Source organism: Erythrolamprus reginae, chromosome 2 (assembly GCF_031021105.1).
Source record: "Erythrolamprus reginae isolate rEryReg1 chromosome 2, rEryReg1.hap1, whole genome shotgun sequence".
Classification (NCBI taxonomy): Eukaryota; Metazoa; Chordata; class Lepidosauria; order Squamata; family Dipsadidae; genus Erythrolamprus; species Erythrolamprus reginae.
In genome coordinates this window covers 127307853-127332972 of record NC_091951.1, presented here as the reverse complement: position 1 = coordinate 127332972, position 25120 = coordinate 127307853, and the positions used below count along the sequence as shown (strand labels likewise).

The window sequence follows — 25120 nt, the reverse complement described above, 5'->3', positions numbered from 1 at the left end:
TTGGATGAGAAGCAAAACACCTTCAAATAAAAAAACAAGAAAGTCTATTTTGCCTCCTGAAAAAGAACCTTTGGGACAACTTCCAAGAGTTGGGGGGCATATAAATTAAATTAATAAAAATTAATAAATAATAACACCATGACCTGGATGACTGAGATTCTCCGTAGACTTTTAGCTATGCACTTTGGGTGGAGTACCCTCGAATGGTGTGGGAGTTTCAAGAAAAAAAATGCAGACTACAGAATGAAACTTTCTGAGGGTCTAACCCTGTCCCTGAACTATATAAAATATTTCATTATCAAATCCTTCATTTTATCTTTTAAAACTGCCTAAGTATTTCAGGCAAGCTCTTTCCTTACTCAAATTATCTTCAGAAATTGATTACAAGTTCAAATGAGTCTAGGGCAGTGGGCAGTTCTAATTTAAACAAATAATATAGATAATAATAAGGGGCTTAGACTATTCAAAGTAATATTTTACTTTATAGCTGCAATTAAACTCGTCTTATTTTAACAATATTTTATTACCAAAATCAGGGCTTTCTTATCCCAAATTGTATTATTTAGATGTGTTACTTGGGCAATTTCTTGAAGAAATTACTCCCAGAGTGGCAAATTACTCCCAGAGTGGCAAAATTCCCAGAGTGGGAAGGATGTAAGTAACATAGTTGGCCCACCTGGCGCTGGAAGGGCAGGAGGGGGGGAGGCACCTATCTCTGGGGGGACAGAGGGTCGGAACATCCCGGTGTTGCTGGGGAGAGGCAGATATGGTGGGGGCCACAGAGTTAGCCGTTCCAGGGGAACGAGGGATCATTGCGTAATAACGATCCCTTGTTCTGGCTCTGTCAGCTCAACGTTGGGTACTGGTGGTGAGTGTAATTCTGGCCCTGGGCTCAGGTTGCTGCTGCTTAATGCCAGGTCGGTGGTAAATAAAGCTCTCCTCGTCCGGGACTTAATCCTGGATGAGGAGGCCGACCTGGCATGTATTACTGAAACCTGGCTGGGCCCACAGGGAGGAGTTCCTCTCTCTGAAATTTGCCCAGCTGGGTTTCAGATATGGCATCAACCTCGACCCCAGGGAAGGGGGGGAGGAGTGGCCATTATAGCCAGGGAGAGCCTTTGCCTGCGTAGACTCTTTGCTCCAGAGATTGCGGGTTGCGAGTCTCTCTTGATGAAGTTGGACTTAGGGGTTCAGGTGGGCTTGTTTCTCACGTACCTGCGTCCCAGCTGCGTGTCTAAAGCCCTGCCTGTGCTGCTCGAGGAGGTAGCCGGGTTGGCGGTAGAGTTCCCCAGACTTATTGTCTTGGGGGACTTCAACCTGCCGTCACTCGGCGAAGCCTCTGGACTGGCACAGGAGTTCATGGCCACCATGACAGCCATGGACCGGACTCAAGTAATACAGGGTCCAACGCACGAGGGAGGGCATGCACCCGACATGGCATTCCTCTCTGAGCAATTGAGCAATGGTCTGAGACTAAGGGGCTTAGAAGTATTGCCTTTGTCATGGTCAGACCATTTCCTACTATGGCTTGATTTCCTGGCTCCAATCCTTCCCCGCAGGGAGGCGGAACCAATTAAGATGTTCCGCCCCAGACGCCTGATGGACCCAGAGGGCTTTCAGACGGCGCTTGGGGTTATTCCAGATGCACTCGTCCACAGTTCGGCGGAGTCTCTTGCAGAAGCCTGGAATAAGGCTGCAGCGGAGGCTCTTGATCGGATTGTGCCTTTGCGACCTCTCCGCGGCGCTAGACCCCTTAGAGCTCCATGGTTCAACGAGGAGCTCCGGGAGTTGAAACGCCAGAAGAGACGTCTAGAGAAGCGATGGAGGAAGAGTAAGTCTGAATCTGATCGAACACTTGTAAGAGCTTTTATTAAGACTTACAAAGTGGCGCTCAAGGCGGCAAGATGCGCGTATCATGCCGCCTTGATTGCATCAGCGGAATCCCGCCCGGCCGCTCTGTTTAGGGTGACCTGCTCTCTTCTTAATCAGAGGGGAGTTGGGGAGCCCTTACAGAGTAGTGCCGAGGATTTTAACACGTTTTTCGCTGATAAAATCGCTCAGATCCGGGCGGACCTCGACTCCAATTGGAAAACAGAGTCGGCTGACAACGAGTCAGTTGAGGTGACTGGGGCCCGTACTTGTCCATCTGTCTGGGAAGAGTTTGATCTGGTGACACCTGATGAAGTGGACAAGGCCATTGGAGCTGTGAGTTCCGCCACCTGTTTACTGGATCCGTGTCCCTCCTGGCTGGTTTCAGGCAGCAGAGAGGTGACACGGAGCTGGGTCCAGGAGATTATCAACGCCTCCTTGGGGAGGGGATCCTTTCCATCATCCTATAAAGAGGCGCTCGTGCGCCCCCTCCTCAAGAAGCCTTCCCTGGACCCAGCCGTACTTAACAACTACCGGCCAGTCTCCAACCTTCCCTTCATGGGGAAGGTTGTCGAGAAAGTGGTGGCACTCCAGCTCCAGCGATCCTTGGAAGAAGCCGATTATCTAGGTCCCCAGCAGTCGGGTTTCAGGCCCGGTTACAGCATGGAAACTGCTTTGGTCGCGTTGATGGATGATCTCTGGCGGGCCCGGGACAGGGGTTTATCCTCTGTCCTGGTGCTTCTTGACCTCTCAGCCGCTTTCGATACCATCGACCATGGTATCCTTCTGCACCGGCTGGAGGGGTTGGGGGTGGGGGGCACTGTTCTTCAGTGGTTCTCCTCCTACCTCTCCGGTCGGTCGCAGTTGGTGTTAATGGGGGGTCAGAGGTCAACTCCGAGGTCTCTCCCTTGTGGGGTGCCTCAGGGGTCGGTCCTCTCCACCCTGCTATTTAATATCTACATGAAACCGCTGGGTGAGATCATCCAAGGGCATGGGGTGAGGTATCATCAGTACGCTGATGATACCCAGCTTTACATCTCCACCCCATGTCCAGTCAACGAAGCAGTGGAAGTGATGTGCCGGTGCCTGGAGGCTGTTGGGGCCTGGATGGGTGTCAACAGACTCAAACTCAACCCGGATAAGACGGAGTGGCTGTGGGTTTTGTCTCCCAAGGACAATTCCATCTGTCCTTCCATTACCCGGGGGGGGGATTATTGACCCCCTCGGAGAGGGTCCGCAACTTGGGCGTCCTCCTCAATCCACAGCTCACATTAGAGAACCATCTTTCAGCTGTGGCGAGGGGGGGCGTTTGCCCAGGTTCGCCTGGTGCACCAGTTGCGGCCCTATCTGGATCGGGACTCACTACTCACAGTCACTCATGCCCTCATCACCTCGAGGTTCGACTACTGTAATGCTCTCTACATGGGGCTACCTTTGAAAAGTGTTCGGAAACTTCAGATCGTGCAGAATGCAGCTGCGAGAGCAGTCATGGGCCTCCCTAGGTATGCCCATATTTTACCAACACTCCGCAGTCTGCATTGGCTGCCGATCAACTTCCGGTCACAATTCAAAGTGTTGGTTATGACCTTTAAAGCCCTTCATGGCACTGGACCAGAATATCTCCGAGACCGCCTGCTGCCGCACGAATCCCAGCGACCAATTAGGTCCCACAGAGTGGGCCTTCTCCGGGTCCCGTCAACTAAACAATGTCGGTTGGCAGGCCCCAGGGGAAGAGCCTTCTCTGTGGCGGCCCCGACCCTCTGGAACCAACTCCCCCCGGAGATTAGAACTGCCCCTACTCTCCTTGGCTTTCGCAAGCTCCTTAAGACCCACCTGTGTCGCCAGGCATGGGGGAACTGAGACATCTCCCCCGGGCATATACAATTTATGAATGGTATGTGTGTATGTATGTGTGTTTAGAAATGGGGTTTTTAAATGTTTTTAGTAGAAATTTAGATTTGTTATAAATTGTATTTTTTGCACTTTGTTGTGAGCCGCCCCGAGTCTGCGGAGAGGGGCGGCATACAAATCTAAATAAACATAAACAAACATAAACAAACATAAACAAACAAATTCAGTTACTAATGTCTTGCTTGGCTGAATGTATTTATTTAGGGCTTAAAGAAACAAAATACAGTACATGCTTTAAGAAAGGAGCAAAAATCAATAACTTTGCACCTCATTATTCTTGACAAATGTATCTTTTATTTTATGTACACTGAAAGCATATGCACCAAAGGCAAATTCCTTGTGTATCCAATCACACTTGGCCAATAAAGAATTCTATTCTATTCTATTCTATTCTATTTTACTCTACTCTACTCTATTGCACCATGTGTCAAAATCATGATCATATTTCTGTCATGTTAGTAAGTCTGACCTAAGAAAATCTATTTACTAACATATATACATGTTTTGCAAGAAGGTTCCACTATTTTCGGAGGCTGCCAGTGACAATAGAATTGATTGTTGTTCTCCTATATTTAAAAACAGATTAGTAAAATACTATTGAACCGAGTAGAAACGAGATGTTCCACAAGTGATTTCCTGTCCCAATTACAAGGATTCATTTGTACCCTTCAGCATCAGTCCTGTTCCTTTCATTTCCTTTTTGAAGCAACTCTCCTGCACAACTAAAATACCTTAGGAGGAGAATTGTAGTTCATTTATAGCTAGGACTAGGAATTAATTACTTTTATCTGTTTTAATTCCAGCTGCTCAATTCAAGCCCTTGGTTTGTTTTCATCTGTACAAAAATTCAACAGGCTCATCTAGAATGGAATCTATATAGATGTTGTGTAAAGATATTTGCAAAAACTACTTGATTTTAAGAAGAATCTCAATCTTTACTGAGACTGAGAATCTACTTTATGGGATACACACTGAAATATCCATAAATGTCAATATTACCTTCCTCATAACTGTCAGTTGGACTTGTGCACTCAGGTAGATAGACTATCATGACATGGTATCTCCAACATCAAAGTCTTGCAAGTGGCTTAGAAGAACACCATGGCCAGTGATATGCAACACTTCTGAGTAATAAACTTCTGGGTAATAAACAGGTATTTGAAAATCTCAGACTTTGAGCACAGATGAATGATGGAGGTGCTAGAGGGATAAACAGGGACTACTCATATACTGTACACATTTAATCATAAATTTCAAGGCAAACTAGATGTGGAAGAAATATATCTCAATATTGTGTAGCTTTATGTCTGCAGATACAATGTTTGTTTTGGATTTCTATATATTCAAAGAGATTTATTAGCAGAGGGAAACAATGTATGTCTCTGCAAAAGGCTGTTGAACTTTGCAATCATAAAACGTCAGCCACACAGATACAGTATAGGAGTATTTCTACATAGATCAGAGGAAAGGCCTATTTTTCTTAACATTTTATTTTCCACATGTCAATTAAATCTTAAACTGAACTTTTAATAAGGTGGAAAGTATTAATGCTCTTTCATGAAATAATACACAATTCTTCTGATGGAGTTTCCCAGGACTGTGCTAGAGAATGGCTTTACATTCTTAAGCTAATGACAATCCTTTTCAAACATGAGTAATTGTTTCTGAGCTTAGTCATTATCTCCCTTGCCTTTCTGAATTGCTAGATGTATTGTAGATATTAATGGGGATTAAATGAACAAGCAAGATGGGGTGGAAGGAAAGCTAAAAAGGCTTTTATATTTTACAAAGAGTTCTCCCAGATTGTGGAAGGTTCTAGTACATGCCATCATCTTTCCTATCACAAGTACGTGATACAAAATAGAAAATAGCTGGGGAAAAATCTGCTTAGAGATGCCCCCAAACCTTTAATATGAGAATTCAGCCCTCCTCGCAAACATCTCCCAGACTCTATTATATCAAAAGAACCTCTTTACTAATCAACAAGCTGATGAAACTAAGCAAGGCTACATTTCACATAACACAATGGGATTTTCATGAAAGTATGACAGGTGTTCCAAAAAAATAAACAGACTCCGAAGAAAAGAAAATAAGCAAACAGTTGCTAGGACATGCAGGCAAAGAGCAGCAGGTCTTCTGATAAGCAACTCCTAGGAAGGTCCATGTGATATCCATTTACATCCTGTTCTTCTCCAGAATATATTCTGAGATCTAGAGTGTTGCAGGGGTGGGTTCTGGTTTCTTTGCTGCCAGTTTGCTCAGAGACATGCTGCAGGGCGGGGGGAGGCGTGTTGTCTACCACATGTGTGCATGCTTTAAAAAAGCTTCAGCGCATGGGCACAAGCTAAAAACAAGATGGTGGTGCCTATGGTGATGTCAAGAGAATGGGCTCGGGGGGGGTGGCAGGCCTGGGTCACTGCCGGTTCTAACAATCTAGGCCACCAAGTTACTACCATTCTATAGAACCAAACCCACCTTTGGGTGGAGGAACCCACCTCCGATTGTGCATTAGATGCTTCCATCAATCAGATTCCTCTAGGCAGAAAAAAGTCTGTCTTCTCATCATTTATTGTTTGCCTGTTTTGTGTGGCCTTCACTCAGGGTTTCGGAACTCAGCTTGAGTTTTGACTGAGCAAAAATGCAAACTAATGTAATTTTTGCCAAGTAAATTTTCAAGTAAAAGAACTGGGCTACATTTGCATTAGGTTTTTTATTTCCTACAGAGCTGTTCTGGAAAATATTTATATCAGCATGTGATGGATATGGAGAAAAACTGACACCCCTAATATAATATTGATTATTAAAAGGTGTATGATGCCCTTCAAACAGTTTTCCCAAAGTAGTTTCATAGCATCGGACCAGAATATCTCCGAGACTGCCTTTTGCCATACGAATCCCAGTGACTGGTTAGGTCCCACAGAGTTGGCCCTCTCCAGGTCCCGTCGATGAAACAAGGTCGTCTGGCGGGACCCAGGGGAAGAGCCTTCTCTGTGGCAGCCTCGACCCTCTGGAACCAACTCCCCACAGAGATTAGGATTGCCCCCACCCTCCTTGCCTTTAGCAAACTCCTTAAAACCCCAAATTGATTCCCCTGGGCCGTTCCCGCTTTACATATAGTTTGTATCAGATGTATGATTGTTTTTTATATTAATGGTTTTAAATTGTTTTTAACTATTGGATTTTATTGTTCTGTTGCTATGAGCCACCCCAAGTCTTAGGAGACGGGCAGCATACAAATCTAATAAATTATTAAATAAATAAATAAATAAATAGTTTACAGAATACAGAAAGCGCTAAATAAAACAGTGTATCAGCAATAAAAGCATAAACAATAGGCAACTTGGTTAAAAATGTCATCATGGTACATATTCCCAGTTTAATATATTGAAAGGTTTGAGGCATCCATGGCCAGTAAATCTTATTTGCATCAATCTACATGGGCAGGGGTCTGCAACTCATGCCTCTGGAATCACATGTGGCTTTTTCATCCCTCTACTGCAGCTCCCGGTTGCTCAAAATATGCATCACAAGCACCAATATGCAATACCCGTCGGAATGTGATTTATTGAACATTTTGACCCATCTTTTTTCAGAGTTCAAAATGTTTTTGTTGTATGAATTAATAAAAATATGTTTTCTCTGTAACAGGTCATAAAAGCAACACACTATAGGTGTTTTTACACATAGCACAAAGATAAAAATAGGTGTTATCTTCATTTTAGATGTCAAAAGGATTTTGTGGCTCTGGTGTTTTTTTTCTGTGGAAAATGGGTCCAAATGGCTCTTTGAGTGTTTAAGGTTGCCGACCTTTGAAAAGGGCAAGAAAAGGCTATGTGCAGAGATGTTGACCCATTACATCATTCCTTCATTTATTGTCCTATAAAACAGAAACCGGAAGCCTAAAATCAGCTGTTAGATTTCTTCCACTGGCTAAGAACAAAAGGTTCTGCTGGTTTTAAAAAAAACCCAGCAGGTCAGTTCCGGTCAATAGATGCATGAGAACCCAGATGGCCAGCACTGATGAAATGAAGCTCTCTCTAATTTAGGAGGCAAATCATTAATAAGTTAATCACATAGCTTAATGAAGTAATGATTCTAGCCCTGGTTCTCGTGAGGCAGTTATTCCACATAGACAAATGGTGTTTAATATGCAAAGAATGCTTCCTGTGTTTTATGTACTGAAATGTAATCATATACACACTGTATATTGCTATCAATGTGTCAATAGAAAGAGTATTTACTGAATTAATAAATGTGTTACCAGATTAAATCATTATTCAAAAAAAGTAGTTAGATAAATTAGAAGAATGTTTGTTTGTTTGTTCATTCGTTTGTTTGGATTTTTATGCCGCCCTTCTCCGTAGATTCAGGGTGGCTTACAAGACAAGAAAATACAAATCACAACATGTAGAAAACCCAAACATAAAGTCTAATTCTAAAACCCTGAAATGATTAAAAACAGGCACCAACATTTATCCTATCACAATCACACACTCTTATTATTGGCCAGAGCAGGATGCCAGCCCTCAATGACCCAGGCCTATTGGTAAAGATAAGTTTTTAAAACTTTACAAAAAGCCAAAAGGGTGGGGCGGTGCTAAACTCTGGAGGGAGTTGATTCCAAAGGGATCAACTGGGGCTGGCAGAGAGAAGGATCTTCCCCTTGGCCCCGCCAGCCAGTATTGGTTAGCTGTGGGATCTGGAGAAGGCCAACTCTGTGGCACCTAACCAGCTACTGGGATACGTGAAGCAAATGATAGAACCATAAGCAACCTGGTCCTATGCCATGTAGGGCTTTATAGGTCATAATCAACACTTTAAATTGCATTCAGAGACCAATCAGTAGCCAATGAAGCTCATAGAGTGATGGTGAAATAGGCGTGTACCTTGGAAGGCCCATAATGGTTCGTGCGGATGCATTTTGCACTAACTGCAGTATCTGAATGTTCTTTCAAAGATACACACATTGCAGTAATCGAACCTCGAGGTGATGAGGGCATGAGTGACTTGAGAAGAGACCTCCTATCCAAATAGGGCTGCAACTGGTGCACCAGGCAAACTTGTGCAAACATCCCCCTTGCCACAGCTGAGAGATGATGTGCTGTGGATCAAGGAGGACTCCCAATTGTGGACCCCCTCTGAGGGAGTCAAAGATTCTCCCCCGCCAGGATGATGGATGAACTGATGGAATTGTCCCTGGGAACAAAACCCTCTCCATCTTGTCAAGGTTAAGTCCAGACCCTCACAGCCTCCAGACACCAGCACATCACCCCGCAAAGGAAGGGCTTAGGATTTGATCTCTGACCCCCTGCCAACACTGTCTGTGACTGACCGGAGAGGTCAGAGGAGAACCACTGTAAAACAGTGCCTCTCACTTCCAACCCCTCCAGCCAGCACAGAAGGATATCTTGGTCGATGGTATCAAAAGCCATTGAGAGGTCAAGAAGCACCAGGATAGAGGAATGACCCCATCCTGGGCTTGCCAGAAATCATCCATCAGCGCAACCCATGGCTTTGTCTACTTCATCAGGCATCACCAGGTCAAACTCTTCCCACGAAACCAGACTAAGACAGGTCTCTGTCACCTTGACAGATATATCTATATACAGTGGTACCTCTACTTATGAACTTAATTTGTTCCATGACCAGGTTCTTAAGTAGAAACATTCATAATTAGAGGTACCATTGTATTTCCACCAACGAAATCTGTTTTCAATAATATTTTAGTCACAGAGGAATATTAAAATATTAGTTTCTTATGCTTAATTTCAGAACTCCTTTAGAGATTGATTGATTAAAAAAATAAAATAGAATTCTTTACTGACCAAGTTTGATTGGACACACAGAATCGTGTCAGAGTACATACAAGCAACAAGTTATAAATCATGATCATAATCATCATAAGATACATTCACCTGAAATCATAAGATACAACACTCAGTGATAGCCATAGGATGCTAAAAAAAAATTAACATAAATCATACTAGGATACAAAACAAAACAATTAATATAAATTGTAAGATACAAGCAATGAAGTATAGTCATAAGAAGATAAGGCAACTAACAACCACAATTAACAAACACAATTGAGCACAAAATTTCTGTTGCTAAATAAAATATTTATGACCCTTCTTGCCACAGTTGTTACATGAATCACTGTGGTTATTAAATAAATAAACTGTTGTTAAATGAATCCAGCCCTAGTAGGTAGTTTGACAGTGTTGTGTGGGAATTAATTGTTTAGTAGAGTGATAGCATGGGGCGACTGTCCTTGTGTCTTATTTTGGCTTGCAAGGCCCTATAGCGTTCTCTTGAAGGAAACAGTTGAAAGTGTTTATGAAATTTGCTGAAAAAGAGATGCCTTTTAAGTGAGGGTCGGGACCCAAAAGGAAACCAAAGATGATAGCAAAGAGCATGAAACCCATAATAGAAAACCCTTGACATATAGAAGCTCATAAATCCCACTGAAGAAGCCAACGTTCTCAAGCATCCAATCACATTTCTGGAGGAATAAATCACTGCTTTTGGCAACCAAGTACTGTGAATTTCAATTACATAGCTCAGTGCTTAAGAGGGGTTTGACAATTAGTTACAATGGCTTGTCACCTCCTGCTAAGACACAAGCAACAGACTCATTGTCAGAGAGTACTTTCACAAGTATTATTTGCCTAGGGCAGTGAGGCAGTACCAAAAGAGAGAGAGAGAAGAGAAGAGCAGGACATTTTAAGCTTAGTCTTAAAATTGGTCACCAACTTCTAATTTTACTTTGGGGAATGGTGTGGTTAGTATCAGTGACATCCCTTCAGGTATGCCACACGGTATCCACTCCCAGGTGACGTATCTAACCCACATTTTCTGGCATCATAAAATCATAGAAGCATAAAGTCAAAAGGAGCCATTTGGATTCCGGAGCCTAACCTGTGTGAACAATGGATCAGTTTTCTATTGTTAATCAAAATTCAGCACTTGCCTTCAGGATGAAAGCCTGCATGTCTTCCTTTTCATAAAAATGATTTGTCGGTATTCAAGGCTATTGTACTTATCCCTTTTCCATTTAGTAGCCTTTGATAATACAAAGATGGATTGAAATTAGTCCTTGGAGAAGGAAACCCACTCTCAAATGAATGGCTATTCCTTCTAAGTCTGTTTCCTATGATATAAGATGTCAAGCCTTGTGGGGAACTTATTGGCAGTCTGGGGATTCTTGAAGAAAGAATAGGAGATATCTCTCTCTCTTGGAGGTGCTACTTTCCCCATATTATCCCCCCATTTGGAACTCTTTTGTTTATTGTGGTAATGTGACTAAGTGCAATATAGACAGGCACACAGTATGCAGTATAATGTTTTGGAGGTCATCTGAAGTTTGCTTTTATTGCAGCCAAGGATCACTCCTGTGTGACAATAACACAAGAAACAACATAAAAAGCACAATCCCTTTCTGTAGTCATAAAACCCTAAAATTAAGGCAGTATTTTTCTGAATTAAGCAATGACAGCTTTAAGGAAAAGAGCTACAGCTGATGAACCTTTATGTCTTAAATAACATTTGCTAGTTGGAAAAGGTGCTATCTGCCTTAAGAGCAGAGCTAGTACCTTGTGATATTACTTGTAATAAACAAGAACAAACATGTTGGGCTTTTTAATGTTTCAGACATCAGGAGGTTTAAAGAGCCAAAAAGCAGGTACATACATAAAACCCTAATCAGCATGATATTTTTGAGGACTGGGAATTTTAAATGTATGCCAGGTATTTTGAGCTCCTATAATGATCATTACTCTCAAACTTTCCCCAAAAGCAAAAAGAAACACAACATTTCCCCCAGCCAATTGTGGGGTATTCAGCTTATATATTTCACTCCTTATGCAGAATTAACACCAATGAAGACAGAACAAAAAGTAAGCACTGCATATAGAATAGTTCTCTACACAACCTGCTCTTAAATTTGCATTTCACTGAGAAGTTCAGATTGTAAGGAACCAGTGCAAATTAAAATAGACATTTCTTTGCTCCTACCTGTCTAATGAGATACAGCACAGATGAAGAATTGATGCAGTAGTCAGGAGGACATCAAGAGAAGTGCGAACCAAACAGAACATCCTTCCATAAATCCAGTTATCTTGAACCAGTTCAATCGCTCCAAATGGCATCACCAAAACAGATACTAGCAAGTCAGCAAAGGCGAGAGAGACTATGAAATAATTGGTCTTGATTCTCCTGTAAAATGAGATATACAAGCATCGATCCTTAAGTATTGTATTAGACAGCAGTTAGTTCTGAATTTAAAATTGTTTAATTATTTACCATATTGTTTCTGCATTAATCAAATGCATGTTTTGTTTAATATTTGTTTATTTATAAAAGTTGCTCCAAAAGTAATTCTGTTTCTCCTGAAGGTGAAAATTATGTAATTACAGATTACCCTCATCACCCATACAGAACTGATTTATATTTTAGTACTTTTTCCATTTTAACAAGCTCACCACAAGTGCTTTTTCAATTATTGAAACAATTTTCATTAGCAACCATGGTCAGAAAACATTGTATTAAAAAACTATAATTTATTCATCAGAATGATGCACATTAATGTATTTAACAGTATTCTGATAGTAACTTGATTTAATTTTGAAGCATTGTGTTATATTATTAAAATGTTTATGAATATAGAATTTTCTAAAAAGATGGTATAAAACTGTTTTCTGGTCCTGAATGCGGTCATTACTCATGCATGAGAAAAAAATCATTTTAGTATTTGCCAAGCATTATAGACTACCGGTATATAATGATTAAGGCAGCAGGCTACAAACCAAGAGACTGTGAAATCAAACTCATGGCCTGTTGGCCTGATGCGTCATATACTGGCCACACCCACACCTGGCTAGTGAAGGGGAAAAAAGTTCTGATATGTCAGGTGATGGTGCCATGACTGTTAAATAGGGTGAATGGAAGAGGCAGACAGAAGTGGCTTCAAAACAACAACTCTTTATTTGGCAACTATTTAGAATCCAGCAAAGACTCTGTCTGACAGCCAGCCCTTTTAAAGGGAGCTTCCAGACCGTCTAGCCAATCAGCAGTCAGTATTTTCCCTCCAGAATGGAGGACCTGGCTGAAGCCTATGTGCTTTGGAATCGGGAACTACAGTAACTATTTCAATATAAAGTTTGCAGCCTTGGAAGCTTTAGCTAGGATCAAAAGATATGTAGATTGGTGCCAAGAAGGGAATGACATATAAATAAAAGATTCTTGTTTGTAGTTTTCTCTACAACTGTCACAACTATGAATTTAGAACCTGAAAATAAAATTACCAACATTTCTCAATTCCCTTGCCATTCAAGTATTTCCTCTTTTGAAATATACAATAAAGTTTTCCTTCTACATCAGTACACAATGGACTACTGATTTCCTTACTCTAATATTAACTGCTACCTTGAAGGCTTGGAGTGTTTGACTACACTACACACACAAATGAAAAGAAAATTTGACACATTTTTGTTCCTCCGCAAAAGCAATGTAATTCTGTTCTTAAAGCACTATACAGTAATATTTGTTTTAGATGTAACTGTCCAAGAAATAATAGATTATTAAGTTGGCAATCTAATCAAATAAAAATACTTGATATAAATAGCATATCTGTTTGGAGTTAATTTGCTTGCTTAAGTCACACAGCTTATTTAACCGTCTTGATTATTGCAATGCACTCTACATGGGGCTACCTTTGAAGAGTGTTCAGAGACTGCAGATAGTCCAGAATGAAGCTGCACAAGCTGTTATGGGTATACCTCGGTACGCCCATATAACACCAACACTCTGCATGCTGCACTGGCTACCAATTAGTCTCCAGTCACAATTCAAGGTGTTGGTTATCACCTATGAAGCCCTACATGACTATTTCTGGGACCATCTCCTGCCACATACTTCTCAGAGGCCTATTAGATCGCACAGAATTGGCCTTCGCCAGGTCCCATTGACTAAACAGTGTAGGTTGGCAGGACTGTGAGGGAGGGCCTTTTCTGTTGTTGCCCCAGCTCTATGGAACCAACTCCCCCCCCCAATGTTCTCACTGCTCCCACTCTACTGGCCTTTCATAAAGCTGTTAAGAGCTGGCTTTGCCGACAGGCCTGGGGGCAGTGAACTTTAACATCTGACGTTTGACTGGTATGTATGTTAATTAGATTGGTTTTAGGGTTTTTATAATGGGTTTATTAGGGTTATAATGGAGTTTTAAATCTACTGTTGATGTTCAACTTCTTTTTATTATTGTACTATTGTATTGCTTTTTATTGTTGTAAGCCACCTCGAGTCCTATGTGGCAAAGCAGTCAATTAAATTAAATTAAATTAAATTACATTACATTAAATTACATTACATTAAATTACATTATATATAGAATACTTCATACAAAATGCCAACTTGGATGAATCACAAGCCAGAATTAAGATTGCTCAGAGAAATATCCATAACCTCAGATATGCAGACAATACCACTTTATCAGCAGATAGTGAAGAGGAACTGATGAGGATGAAAGACAAGGATGCAACAGTTGGCTTGAAACACAACATTTAAAAAGCCAGCTTCAAGGCTTCGTCTCATCACTTCCTGACAAATAGAAAGGGAAGAAATAGAAGCAGTGACAACTTTTATTTGGGAAGGGGGTAACATCCCTGCAGACAGCAACTTGAAACCAGGATAGATTTGATTTAAATCAAGTTGATTTAAATCATAATTTAAATCACTTGTAAAAAGGATTGATTTAAATCAACTCAATTTAAATCAAATTTTAAAGAATAACTGTCATCTCTGCCCCACAGTAGCTCCTCCTCTGACCCGCTGTTGACTAATCGACAGTCCCAATATTGCAGAATATACAGCCTCATGCTACATAATTAAGCTCCATTTCAGGCTGAATAATCTAAATTATTAATATATCTTAAGTAGAAAACTATATTTAGATAGATTTTTACTCCAAAAGCATTTTATTAAAATAAATTTGATTAAAAAAAAGAAAGAAATCTGATTTAAATTTTAAAAATCTGATTTTTAAAAAAATATTTTAAAAAATAATTCATCATTTGTTTTATCGACCCTGACTGCAACCATGAAATTAAAAGACACTTTTTCCTTGGAAGAAAAGCTATGGTAACATACAGGGGTGGGCTACTGCCCGGATGGGGGGGAACACAGTAGGGTAGTGAAAATGGAGCTCCACCCCAGAACATCCAATTTGCACTGAAAGATGTTGAAAGAAAATGCAGGGCATCCTGCATAAGCTGCGCCCACAGTGTGGTAGTAAAAATTTTGGTAGCCCTTCACTGGTAACAGTGAAAAAAGCAGAGACGATGACAAGAGTACATATATTTAAGGCTATGGTTTCTCCGGTAATAATATATGACTGCGAAAGGTGGCCCACAAGAAAATGAAGAGTTGATGCTTTCAAATTTTGGTACTGGAAAAGACTTTTGACTTTTGACTGATTGAAGGAAATCAGTCCTCTTCTTGGGAAGGACAGATACTGATGCTGAAGCTCAAATAATTGGGCCACCAAATGAGAAGAAAGGACTCACTGGAAAAGATCCAAGATGTTGGGAAAGATTGAAGGTAAAAGGAGAAGGGGACACAAGAGGATGGGAGTAGTGTCATCAACACAATGAACATTAATTTGGGCAAAGTTTGGGGGATAGTGTAGGATAGGGAGGCCTGGCATGCTGTGGTCCATGGAGTCACAAGTCAGACATGGCTCAGAGAAAAAACAGCAACTGTGTATGTAAAGAATAAAAAGAGATATTCTATTTCAATCCTTACTTCTTTGAAGAAATATATCATTTTAATATGTTTTCTCTATTGATGATTTATATTTCTTTCTTTCATATTTTAAAATGCTTTACACTCTGGTTAAATATTAAATACCTTTAATAAAACAACGGGTTTTTTAATAGTTGAGATCAAAACAGCAAGAAATGCATAATTTATTCAAGTGAAACAAAGCTCTTTTTTTGGTATGAAGATTTGTGTGGCAGAACAGAAGCAAAATAAAAGTAAAAACACATATTAGTAATAAATAATGGCATAATTATCTGTTATAATGCTTTCATTAACCAAGCCTAAAAACAAGGTTTTTCGAAAATGAAAATCTGTGCTTCAAAAAAGAGAGGTAGTTTTCAGGTTTTGTTCTTTTTTCTAAATTAAGAAATCTTTCCCACAGGTTAATAAATTTCTAAATTATTTTTCAATAAAAATCTCTAAAACATAATCAAATTAAATGGGGGTGGTGCCTAGTGGTTATCAAGGCAACTATTGCTCAGAACAGTGATTCCTTTGGATGTCAAAGACTCAGGAATGAAAATTTTCCTGTTGTTTTATTTTTCTTGTTTTTAAATACTTAACTATATTCAGTATATCTAGGGGTGGGCTACTGCCCGGACCGGGTGTGTGTGTAACGCAGTGGGGTAGCGAAAATGGAGCTCCACCCTAGAGCTCCCAATTTGCACTGAAAGATGTTGAAAGAAAATGCAGGGCATCCTGTATAAGCCATGCCCACAATGTGGTAGTAAAAATTTTGGTGGCCCGTCACTGAGTATATTCAACTTTTCTTTGGATAATTTATCCACATCTTTAAAACCTTCACTGTTCTCTCTTAAATCTGTATAGTCTGGATTTTTTTTAATACGGACAGCAGAGGTCAAAGTGAAAACTTTAATCCATGGTTCTCAATTTTTTTCCTCACCACAAACCCCCTTAAATACCCTTTGCGGCCATGGACCCCCCAAGATTCAAATCATAATATGTCTTCCGGTCACAGAACTCCTATGATAACATTGCAGCCCTGTAGGGCTCTGAGGACCACTAGTTGAGAACCACTGCTCTAATCCTAACAAAACCATGAAATCTTTACTAAATGATTTCACCTTAAGAACATCGTGCAGCACATTCAATCAAATCAATCAATTCTTCAAAGCAGCTCAGCATATAACGGTATCTTCAGTGATTAAAATCTTTTTGGCTAAGAGCCAACTCCAGCTATTGTTTGGAGTCAGTTGGACCCCTACAGATCATTCCTACTTTTGGAAGGAATTCAATTTTAAGGTTTTGAGACTCATTTCCTTAACCCCCTTGTTGCATTTCAAACTTGGTCCTTTGCCATGAAACTGACCTACTTCTGTCTGGATTTTCATCTTCTCCTATTGGCTTAAGGTCTCTTTTTTCCAGCTTGCTTGACTCCTTTAACTATGATTGACAGCTTTCAGTCTCCCTCATGCCAAGAAATACAATGCCAAATTACAACTCTATGGCTTTTCGTGGGCTATTATCATGTTGATGGGCTATGAACTCACACAAGCTAGTCTCAAGGAGCAGGGCATAGATTTAGATATAGATGAAGCAGACTTTCCAGTTCTACCAAGAAACACCTTCTTGAGCCATTCTGCACATCTTCTCCAACCAGCTAACTACCCACATAATGATCACAAAATTCAGAAATGCTTTATCTTTTCAATAGGCATTATTGAACGAAAATACCAAAATGACCTCTTGGAACAAAGATGGCGCCCTGACAAAAAGCTTATCAAAAATTTAAATTGTTTAATGGTCTAGTTAAATTTGAAATAATAGGATGATGGAGGAGGAGACAGAAAAGGATAAAATATATGGATGGAGAATATCTACATTGAAGAACAATATTGCAATATCAAATAAAGGATTGACAATGTTAGACTACAATGTAAGACCAAAGAATATAAAATTGATTTGTTTGATGAGAGATGAAGGTAATAATTATTTTTATAAAATATTGGAAACCCTTTATGAGCTTTCTTCTGAAACTAGAGAAGACCATCATCAGGCTTAAGCCATTTTAGTTGGGGTGTTTGGCCTGCCTTATTTTATGTTATTTTAAAATGTATTCTTTGCTGTGGGAATTTGGGAGGGATCATTGCATGAGGGATGTCTGCATGTAGCCATAACAAATTCCTTCCATCTTTTGTCATCTTTTGTCATTGCACTCCTGCACCTGGATTGAAGGAGATGGGAGTTTTTGCCAAGTTGTTAGATGAAGATTGGTTAACGTGGTGGACTTGGGGTATGGGAACAAGAGCTTGAACTTTCAACTGGGTGGAGAAATTCCTGGGACTTCAGATTCAGGTTTGTCCCAGATGTGCCAATATGGCTCTGCTAATAAATTGGAACTTTGATGAATATTTTGACTCTGATTTAGTTTTTGATTCTATTTGGAAACCTGACAATTGTCACTGATTTTTGGACTGTGGATTGAAATGGAAAGAAGTGACATATGTAAAGTAATTTCAAAGGGGGAGGAGTGATGTCAAGTTTTCCAAGAAGATTGGAAGTCACTCTTTAAATATTTTCATTCTTTTTTCTTTTCTTTATTTCTTTTCTGCATTTTCTTTTGTATATATTTCTTTTATCAATTCTCTCTCTTTCACTAATAACATTTTGTATTAGCTTTTACTACTGTTAAAAATCTTCAATAAAAACCATTTTAAAAACAGAATTGTAAATGCTAGACATTTACAGACCAGCTACATATATTCTAATCTCAAACACACTGCAAACATCAGACGTTTGACATGACACTAACAACCAGGCATGAGTGGGAAGAAGAATGTTCTTTATTATACTGTTGACATTCAGTGGGGGTTTTTTTCATCTTTTTATTTTACTTTTTGTGAACTTCTTTGAAAGAAAGAGATTGACGCTAATATATGCAAGGACTCACCTCAGTTGCCTGTCCCTGCATACAGCAACCATCACTAGTAGATTCCCCAGGATAGCCATAAGAATAACTGCTGAAATAAAAGTGAGCAGTGTAATCTTCTCTGCCACACCAAATCCTTCAGTTGAGCTGTAAAAAAAGATAAAGAAATAAACCCTCAAGAATATAAGTAGGCAATGCCAAATTATTTTGGTTATTCTGAGTCTTTTTACATAATTTAGAGTCTTCATCTGCAGAAGCCACATTGATTTCCAACAACTAATGATCGTAAATAAACATAATATACAAGGAAACTGGTCCACTTACAGGGTTAAAAGTAAGAAAAACAAACATTACATATAAGGCGATCAATCTCAACCCTTAACTAACACCACTCCTATTTTGAAGACAGGACAATTTTTGAAGACATTTTTTTGCAATTAATTTTTCAACATATATTCAAAATTGCTCTTCAATTAATGAATTACCAAGAAATTAAATTTATATGCCATGGTTTCTTTAAAAAAGGTTTTAATAAAAGAACTGTGCAATTTTTTGACCAAAAATATAGAACTGACAGTACCTATATGATGATGTTATCTGGGCTGGAAAATTACTATAAGACAACTTCCTACTTTGCACTCAGAATCCTCTATGTCAATCCCTACATCAATTGGAACAAATAACCACAAATAAAATTTCATTTTTGTCCATCCATTTCTTGTGGTGCTGGGACAACTTATCAGCAAGGAGCTGATAATAGGAGATCATAAAAGGTTTTACAAAAGTTTTTTTTGCCCTAGTCAAGGTCATTACCAACATGTTGGATAGTATTCCAAAAGGTCATTACCAAAATGTTGGATAGGATTCCAAAACAAACCCCTCCAATCAGTCCAAACGCTTCAATAATTCAATGTTTTGCATGAACTCTCTTCAAAAGGAAACCATATGCAGAGAGATATTACAGAAAAGCCTGTTGTGACTACCATGCCTACATTAGCATTTCCCAGGAATAAGCATTAGGCTATATTGGGAATATTGGTCTCAGCCAGACATTCATGTTAATGGTTACATTAGAACAATTACAAATTTGTATGTAAGAGAAATGACATTCCACCCCATGCAGGTTGAACTCCTCATTCTGCTCAACTGATCACATGAACCTGTTTTTGTTTGTTTGTTTGTTTTTTGGATTAAGCTACAATATTCTTCCCCAATATTTCCATAGTTTTCTTGAAATGTGACAGAAAAATGAGAGTCCCCATAGTGGTATACAGTGTTCCCTCGATTTTCGCGGGTTCGAACTTCGCGAATAGCCTATACCACGGTTTTTCAAAAAATATTAATTAAAAAATACTTCGTGGTTTTTTTCCTATACCACGGTTTTTCCCACCCAATGACGTCATATGTAATCGCCAAACTAATACTTTTTTGCAAATAAATAACAAAAGAAATAATTATTGTTAATAAATAATTATGTTTATAATTATCAGGATCACTAAGTGTCTTATTCAATTGTGAGTACCAGTAATAACGGTGAGTAAATGGTGGTTAAGGGAATGGGAAATGGTAATTTAGGAGTTTAAAGTGTTAAGGGAAGGCTTGTGATACTGTCCATAGCCAAAAATTGTGTACAGTATTTACTTCCGCATCTCTACTTCACGGAAATTTGACTTTTGCGGGCGGTCTCGGAATGCATCCCCCGCAGAAATCGAGGGAACACTGTACTTATGTGATGCAGCTGTGTTGTTGTTCTGGGATATGAACATTTGGTTGAAGTCAGAAAAATTGAAATCTTTGAAGTAAGAGATTCAACTCGACAGTCTTGGATCCCTTATAGCCAACGCAGAATGTAATTCAAACAACACTTGTCTTTTCCATCATAACAACAATCTTCAATGTTCCTTGCTTGAATAAGCAAAAAGGAAAAAACTGGCACCTGTTGTATGAAGGAAGTCACCTTGCTTTGAAGGAATGTCCAGAGAGAACCAACCTGAATTCTGGGAAAGTAAGTGCAATTCTTTACTGTATTAATTACTGAATCTTTAAGTAAGATGAAACTAGAACATATTAAACCATAATTGAGTGTGCATTAATGAATTATTATAGACAATGTTGAATCAGATTAAAAATGTTAATTATAGCCAGGGGTGGGCTGCTGCCTGGATGGTGGAGAATGCAGTGGGATAGCCAAAATGGAGCTCCACCACAGACCATCCAATTTGCACTGAAATATATTGAAAGAAAATGCAGAGAGTCTTGCATAAGCCATGCCCACAATATGGTAGTAAAAATTTTGGTAGCCCTTCACTGATTACAGCCTGTTATAATTCTGAGATGAACAATTATACAGTACTTCAATTAATATCTGAATTCAACTGTTACTAAAATGACCATATTCTTTGGGATGGAATAACTGTCACCTCTCCTTCATAAAATATTGGGTTCTTACAACTGTTTTGTCGTCTGTTCATAAATTGATGAGAAACCAGCACAGTGGCAATTCATTGAACCTTATTTTAACGTTCTATATTTAGTTCCAAAAATGTAAAAATATTTTTCACTGTTTGAGTAAAGGAATTTAAAGAGTTCATTTTGCATTGTAGTACATTGTATTTACTATTTCCTTTCTAATACAAAATTTCATAAGGTGAATTTAATATAAATTTTTCAGCAGCAACTTAGCTTACACTGGCTAACTCTTTAGGCGAGCCTGCATTGTAATAGATTATTTTCCAGAAAAGAGCTTAGGGTCCACAAGTTATATTTTAAACCAATTTCCTAATAATTTAAAATGCAAGCCAAAACCTATTCTCTTTAAGCACAAGTGTAGCATATTTGAAAATATTATCTTTGAATCTGGGAGATCCAGATTTCATTGCCCACATAGCTACAAAGAGCACTGCATTTAAAATATAGACATATGAATTTAAAGTATCGTAAATAGGTTTTCTGTAATTTAGATTGTTTAAATTGTAATTAGATTATGCACGTAAGAACTTTACACAAAAGAAAATGAAATCATGAAAAAAGTGGGTAAATGCTCATGATGAAATGCTCATGAAAACTGGTTAGCTTTATTTGGCTGCTTTTGTTTTCTTACTTCAGCAGTTTGTGATATGTTCCAGAGTCAGCCCCAGTCATGTCTTTGCTGTGATAATTGAGTTCTTCCCTGTACCAATAAAAATAATCAAATTGATTTCTATCCACTCCATCAGGTAAGGCCCATGATGTTTGCCTGTTGGAAGAATTATGTACTTATTTATTGCATGGGCAGGGTGGGTGGGTATCTGACTCCTAGATGAGTCTGAATGGTTTGCATTCAAGGACAGAAAACAATAAAACAGAAAAAAGCATTAAGTTTAAATCATTTGCACATTGCTTATTCATATTTATAAAATCTTACATCCTCATCTCACATTGTCTCTTAAATCTTCTTAAATTTTTATCCAACGTACCATTTTGTCCATATGTTGTAATACTCGAGTCCTTTTGTCCTTTCAATTCACTTTCTAACCTGTCCATCTCGGTACAGTCATATTTTCCCCCAATTATTGCATTGTCTGAAGGTATTTGGGTGTCCTTCCAGTGTTGTGCGTACACAATCCTTTCCACTGTCATGATATGCAATATTAGTTATTTAATATTCTTTGAATATTGTCTTCTGATTATTCCTAACAAAAGAAATTCTATAGTGTATTCTATTGTTCTTCCCATTATATTTATTTATTTGTTTGTTTGTTTTATTTATTTACTTATTTACTTATTTACTTACTTATTTATTTACTTATTTATTTACTTATTTATTTACTTACTTATTTACTTATTTATTTATTTATTCATTTATTTATTCATTTATTTATTTATTTGATTTTTATGCCGCCCTTCTCCTTAGACTCAGGGTGGCTTACAACATGTTAGCAATAGCACTTTTTAACAGAGCCAGCATACTGCCCCCACAATCTGGGTCCTCATTTTACCCTCCTCGGAAGGATGGAAGGCTGAGTCAACCTTGAGCCGGTGATGAGATTTGAATTGACATACAGATCTACAGTCAGCTTCAGTGGCCTGCAGTACAGCACTCTACCTGCTGCGCCACCCCAGCTCTGTCTATATCTTGGAGACAGTCGTGTATTTTTCTCCATTTTCTCTTTTCTGCTTCAGGACACGTCCACCACATGTGAAAGAAGGTGCCCAAGGCTTTTCTAAATTTCCAAAAAGCCTGATTCATATTTGGATATATCTTAGCCAATCTCGTTGGGGCCAAATGCTACTGATAAAACATTTTACAATAATTTTCCTTATAGGCTACTGATTTCGTCATTTTGTAAGTCCTGTTCCAGATTTGCTCCTAGTCAGCCAAGTGAATGCTGTAACCTACATTTCTTGCTCGGGCTATCATAGGTCTCTTTACAGGTTCTTCTATTTTATCAAATTATAACAGGTAGTTATATAATTTAGAAGTAATTTTGTCTTCTGGGCCTGTCAGAAGTTTGCCCAATTGTTGAGATTCAATATCTATACCAGTCCCTTCGATGTCCTTTTTGTATCTAGCTTGTAATTGGAGGTAGGGCCACCAGTCAATTTTTGTCTTGTTCTGCCAATTCTTCCCTACTTTTTAATTTTCCAAATGGATCTAATAAATTTTTATATTTAATTGTTTTGGTTATATCTATTATATTTGGGTATATCATGGCTTCCATAGTTGAAAGCCAATTGGAGATTTTCAAGTAGTGTTTCTTTTTTATTTCATATCAAATAGGGAGTAGGGAGTCTCTAATTATATATCTATTAAAGTATTCTTGTGGTTTAGGCATGCCATCCCCGAGCAGAATGGCTAAAGACAGGGATTTATGTATGGCTCCTTTCCATATGGTTATTTTACCCATGCAAGTAGCACATCAATAATGTTTATGGAACTTTTTGGATCAACAAGTTCAACAAGAGCTAACCTCAAAGGTCTTAAAAGAGATTTTCAGAGAAAATACTACCATTTTTCCTTCCAATTGTAATCAGGTGACATTTGGTGAAATATTATTTACCACTGATAGTATTTTACTTTTCAGAAACACTTGAAGAGTTTTACTCCTCTAATATAACAGGGGACATTTAACAAAAAGACTGTTCTCTTCATTCAGTGCATGTAGGATTAAATTGTGAAAGCTCAAAGACCATCCGTGGTGGCTTAGTATCTAGCATGCAATTTATTATTTATTTATTATTTATTACTTAGATTTGTATGCCGCCCCTCTCCGAAGACTCGGGGCGGCTCACAACATGTAAAAACAAATCATAAGCAATCAGACAAATTTAAAATATTTAAATATTTAAAAAACCCCATATGCTAACAGTCACACACACAGACATACCATGCATAAATTAAACGTGCCCAGGGGGAGATGTTTCAGTTCCCCCATGCCTGACGGCAAAGGTGGGTTTTAAGGAGTTTACGGAAGGCAGGAAGAGTAGGGGCAGTTCTAATCTCCGGGGGGAGTTGGTTCCAGAGGGCTGGGGCCGCCACAGAGAAGGCTCTTCCCCTGGGGCCCGCCAACCGACATTGTTTAGTTGACGGGACCCGGAGAAGGCCCACTCTGTGGGACCTAATCGGTCGCTGGGATTCGTGCGGCAGGAGGCGGTCTCGGAGATATTCTGGTCCGATGCCATGAAGGGCTTTAAAGGTCATAACCAACACTTTGAATTGTGACCGGAAATTGATCGGCAACCAATGCAGACTGCGGAGTGATGGTGAAACATGGGCATACCTAGGTAGGCCCATGACTGCTCTCGCAGCTGCATTTTGCACGATCTGAAGTTTCCGAACACTTTTCAAAGGTAGCCCCATGTAGAGAGCATTACAGTAGTCGAACCTCGAGGTGATGAGGGCATGAGTGACTGTGAGCAATGAGTCCCGGCCCAGATAGGGCCGCAACTGGTGCACCAGGCGAACCTGGGCAAACGCCCCCCTCGCCACAGCTGAAAGATGTTGTTCTAATGTGAGCTGTGGATCGAGGAGGACGCCCAAGTTGCGGACCCTCTCTGCGGGGGTCAATAATTCCCCCCCAGGGAGATGGACGGACAGATGGGATTGTCCTTGGGAGGCAGAACCCACAGCCACTCCGTCTTATCCGGGTTGAGCTTGAGTCTGTTGACACCCATCCAGGCCCCAACAGCCTCCAGGCACCGGCACATCACTTCCACCGCTTCGTTGACTGGGCATGGGGTGGAGATGTAAAGCTGGGTATCATCCGCATATTGATGATACCTCACCCCATGTCCTTGGATGATCTCGCCCAGCGGTTTCATGTAGATGTTGAATAGCAGGGGGGAGAGGACCGACCCCTGAGGCACCCCACAAGGGAGAAACCTAGGAGTCGACCTCTGGCCCCCCACTAACACCGACTGCGACCGGCCAGAGAGGTAGGAGGAGAACCACTGAAGGACAGTGCCTCCCACTCCCAACCCCTCCAGCCGATGCAGAAGGATACCATGGTCGATGGTATCGAAAGCCGCTGAGAGGTCAAGGAGCACCAGGACAGAGGATAAACCCCTGTCCCGGGCCCGCCAGAGATCATCCATCAACGCGACCAAAGCGGTTTCCGTGCTGTAACCGGCCCTGAAACCCGACTGCTGGGGACCTAG

At 39.8% G+C, this 25120-nt stretch overlaps 1 protein-coding gene across 1 annotated transcript in view; it reads right to left on the bottom strand.

Annotated features, from left to right (window-relative positions):
- HTR4 (5-hydroxytryptamine receptor 4) overlaps window positions 1–25120 on the bottom strand; it is a 173073-nt gene that overhangs the window by 110938 nt on the left and 37015 nt on the right. The window contains exons 2-3 of the mRNA XM_070739450.1: window positions 18506–18631; window positions 11794–11994 (exon numbers count right to left, since the gene is read on the bottom strand). Of these exons, the coding sequence (XP_070595551.1) occupies window positions 11794–11994; window positions 18506–18631 (327 nt within the window). The remainder of the gene's footprint in view (window positions 1–11793; window positions 11995–18505; window positions 18632–25120) is intronic.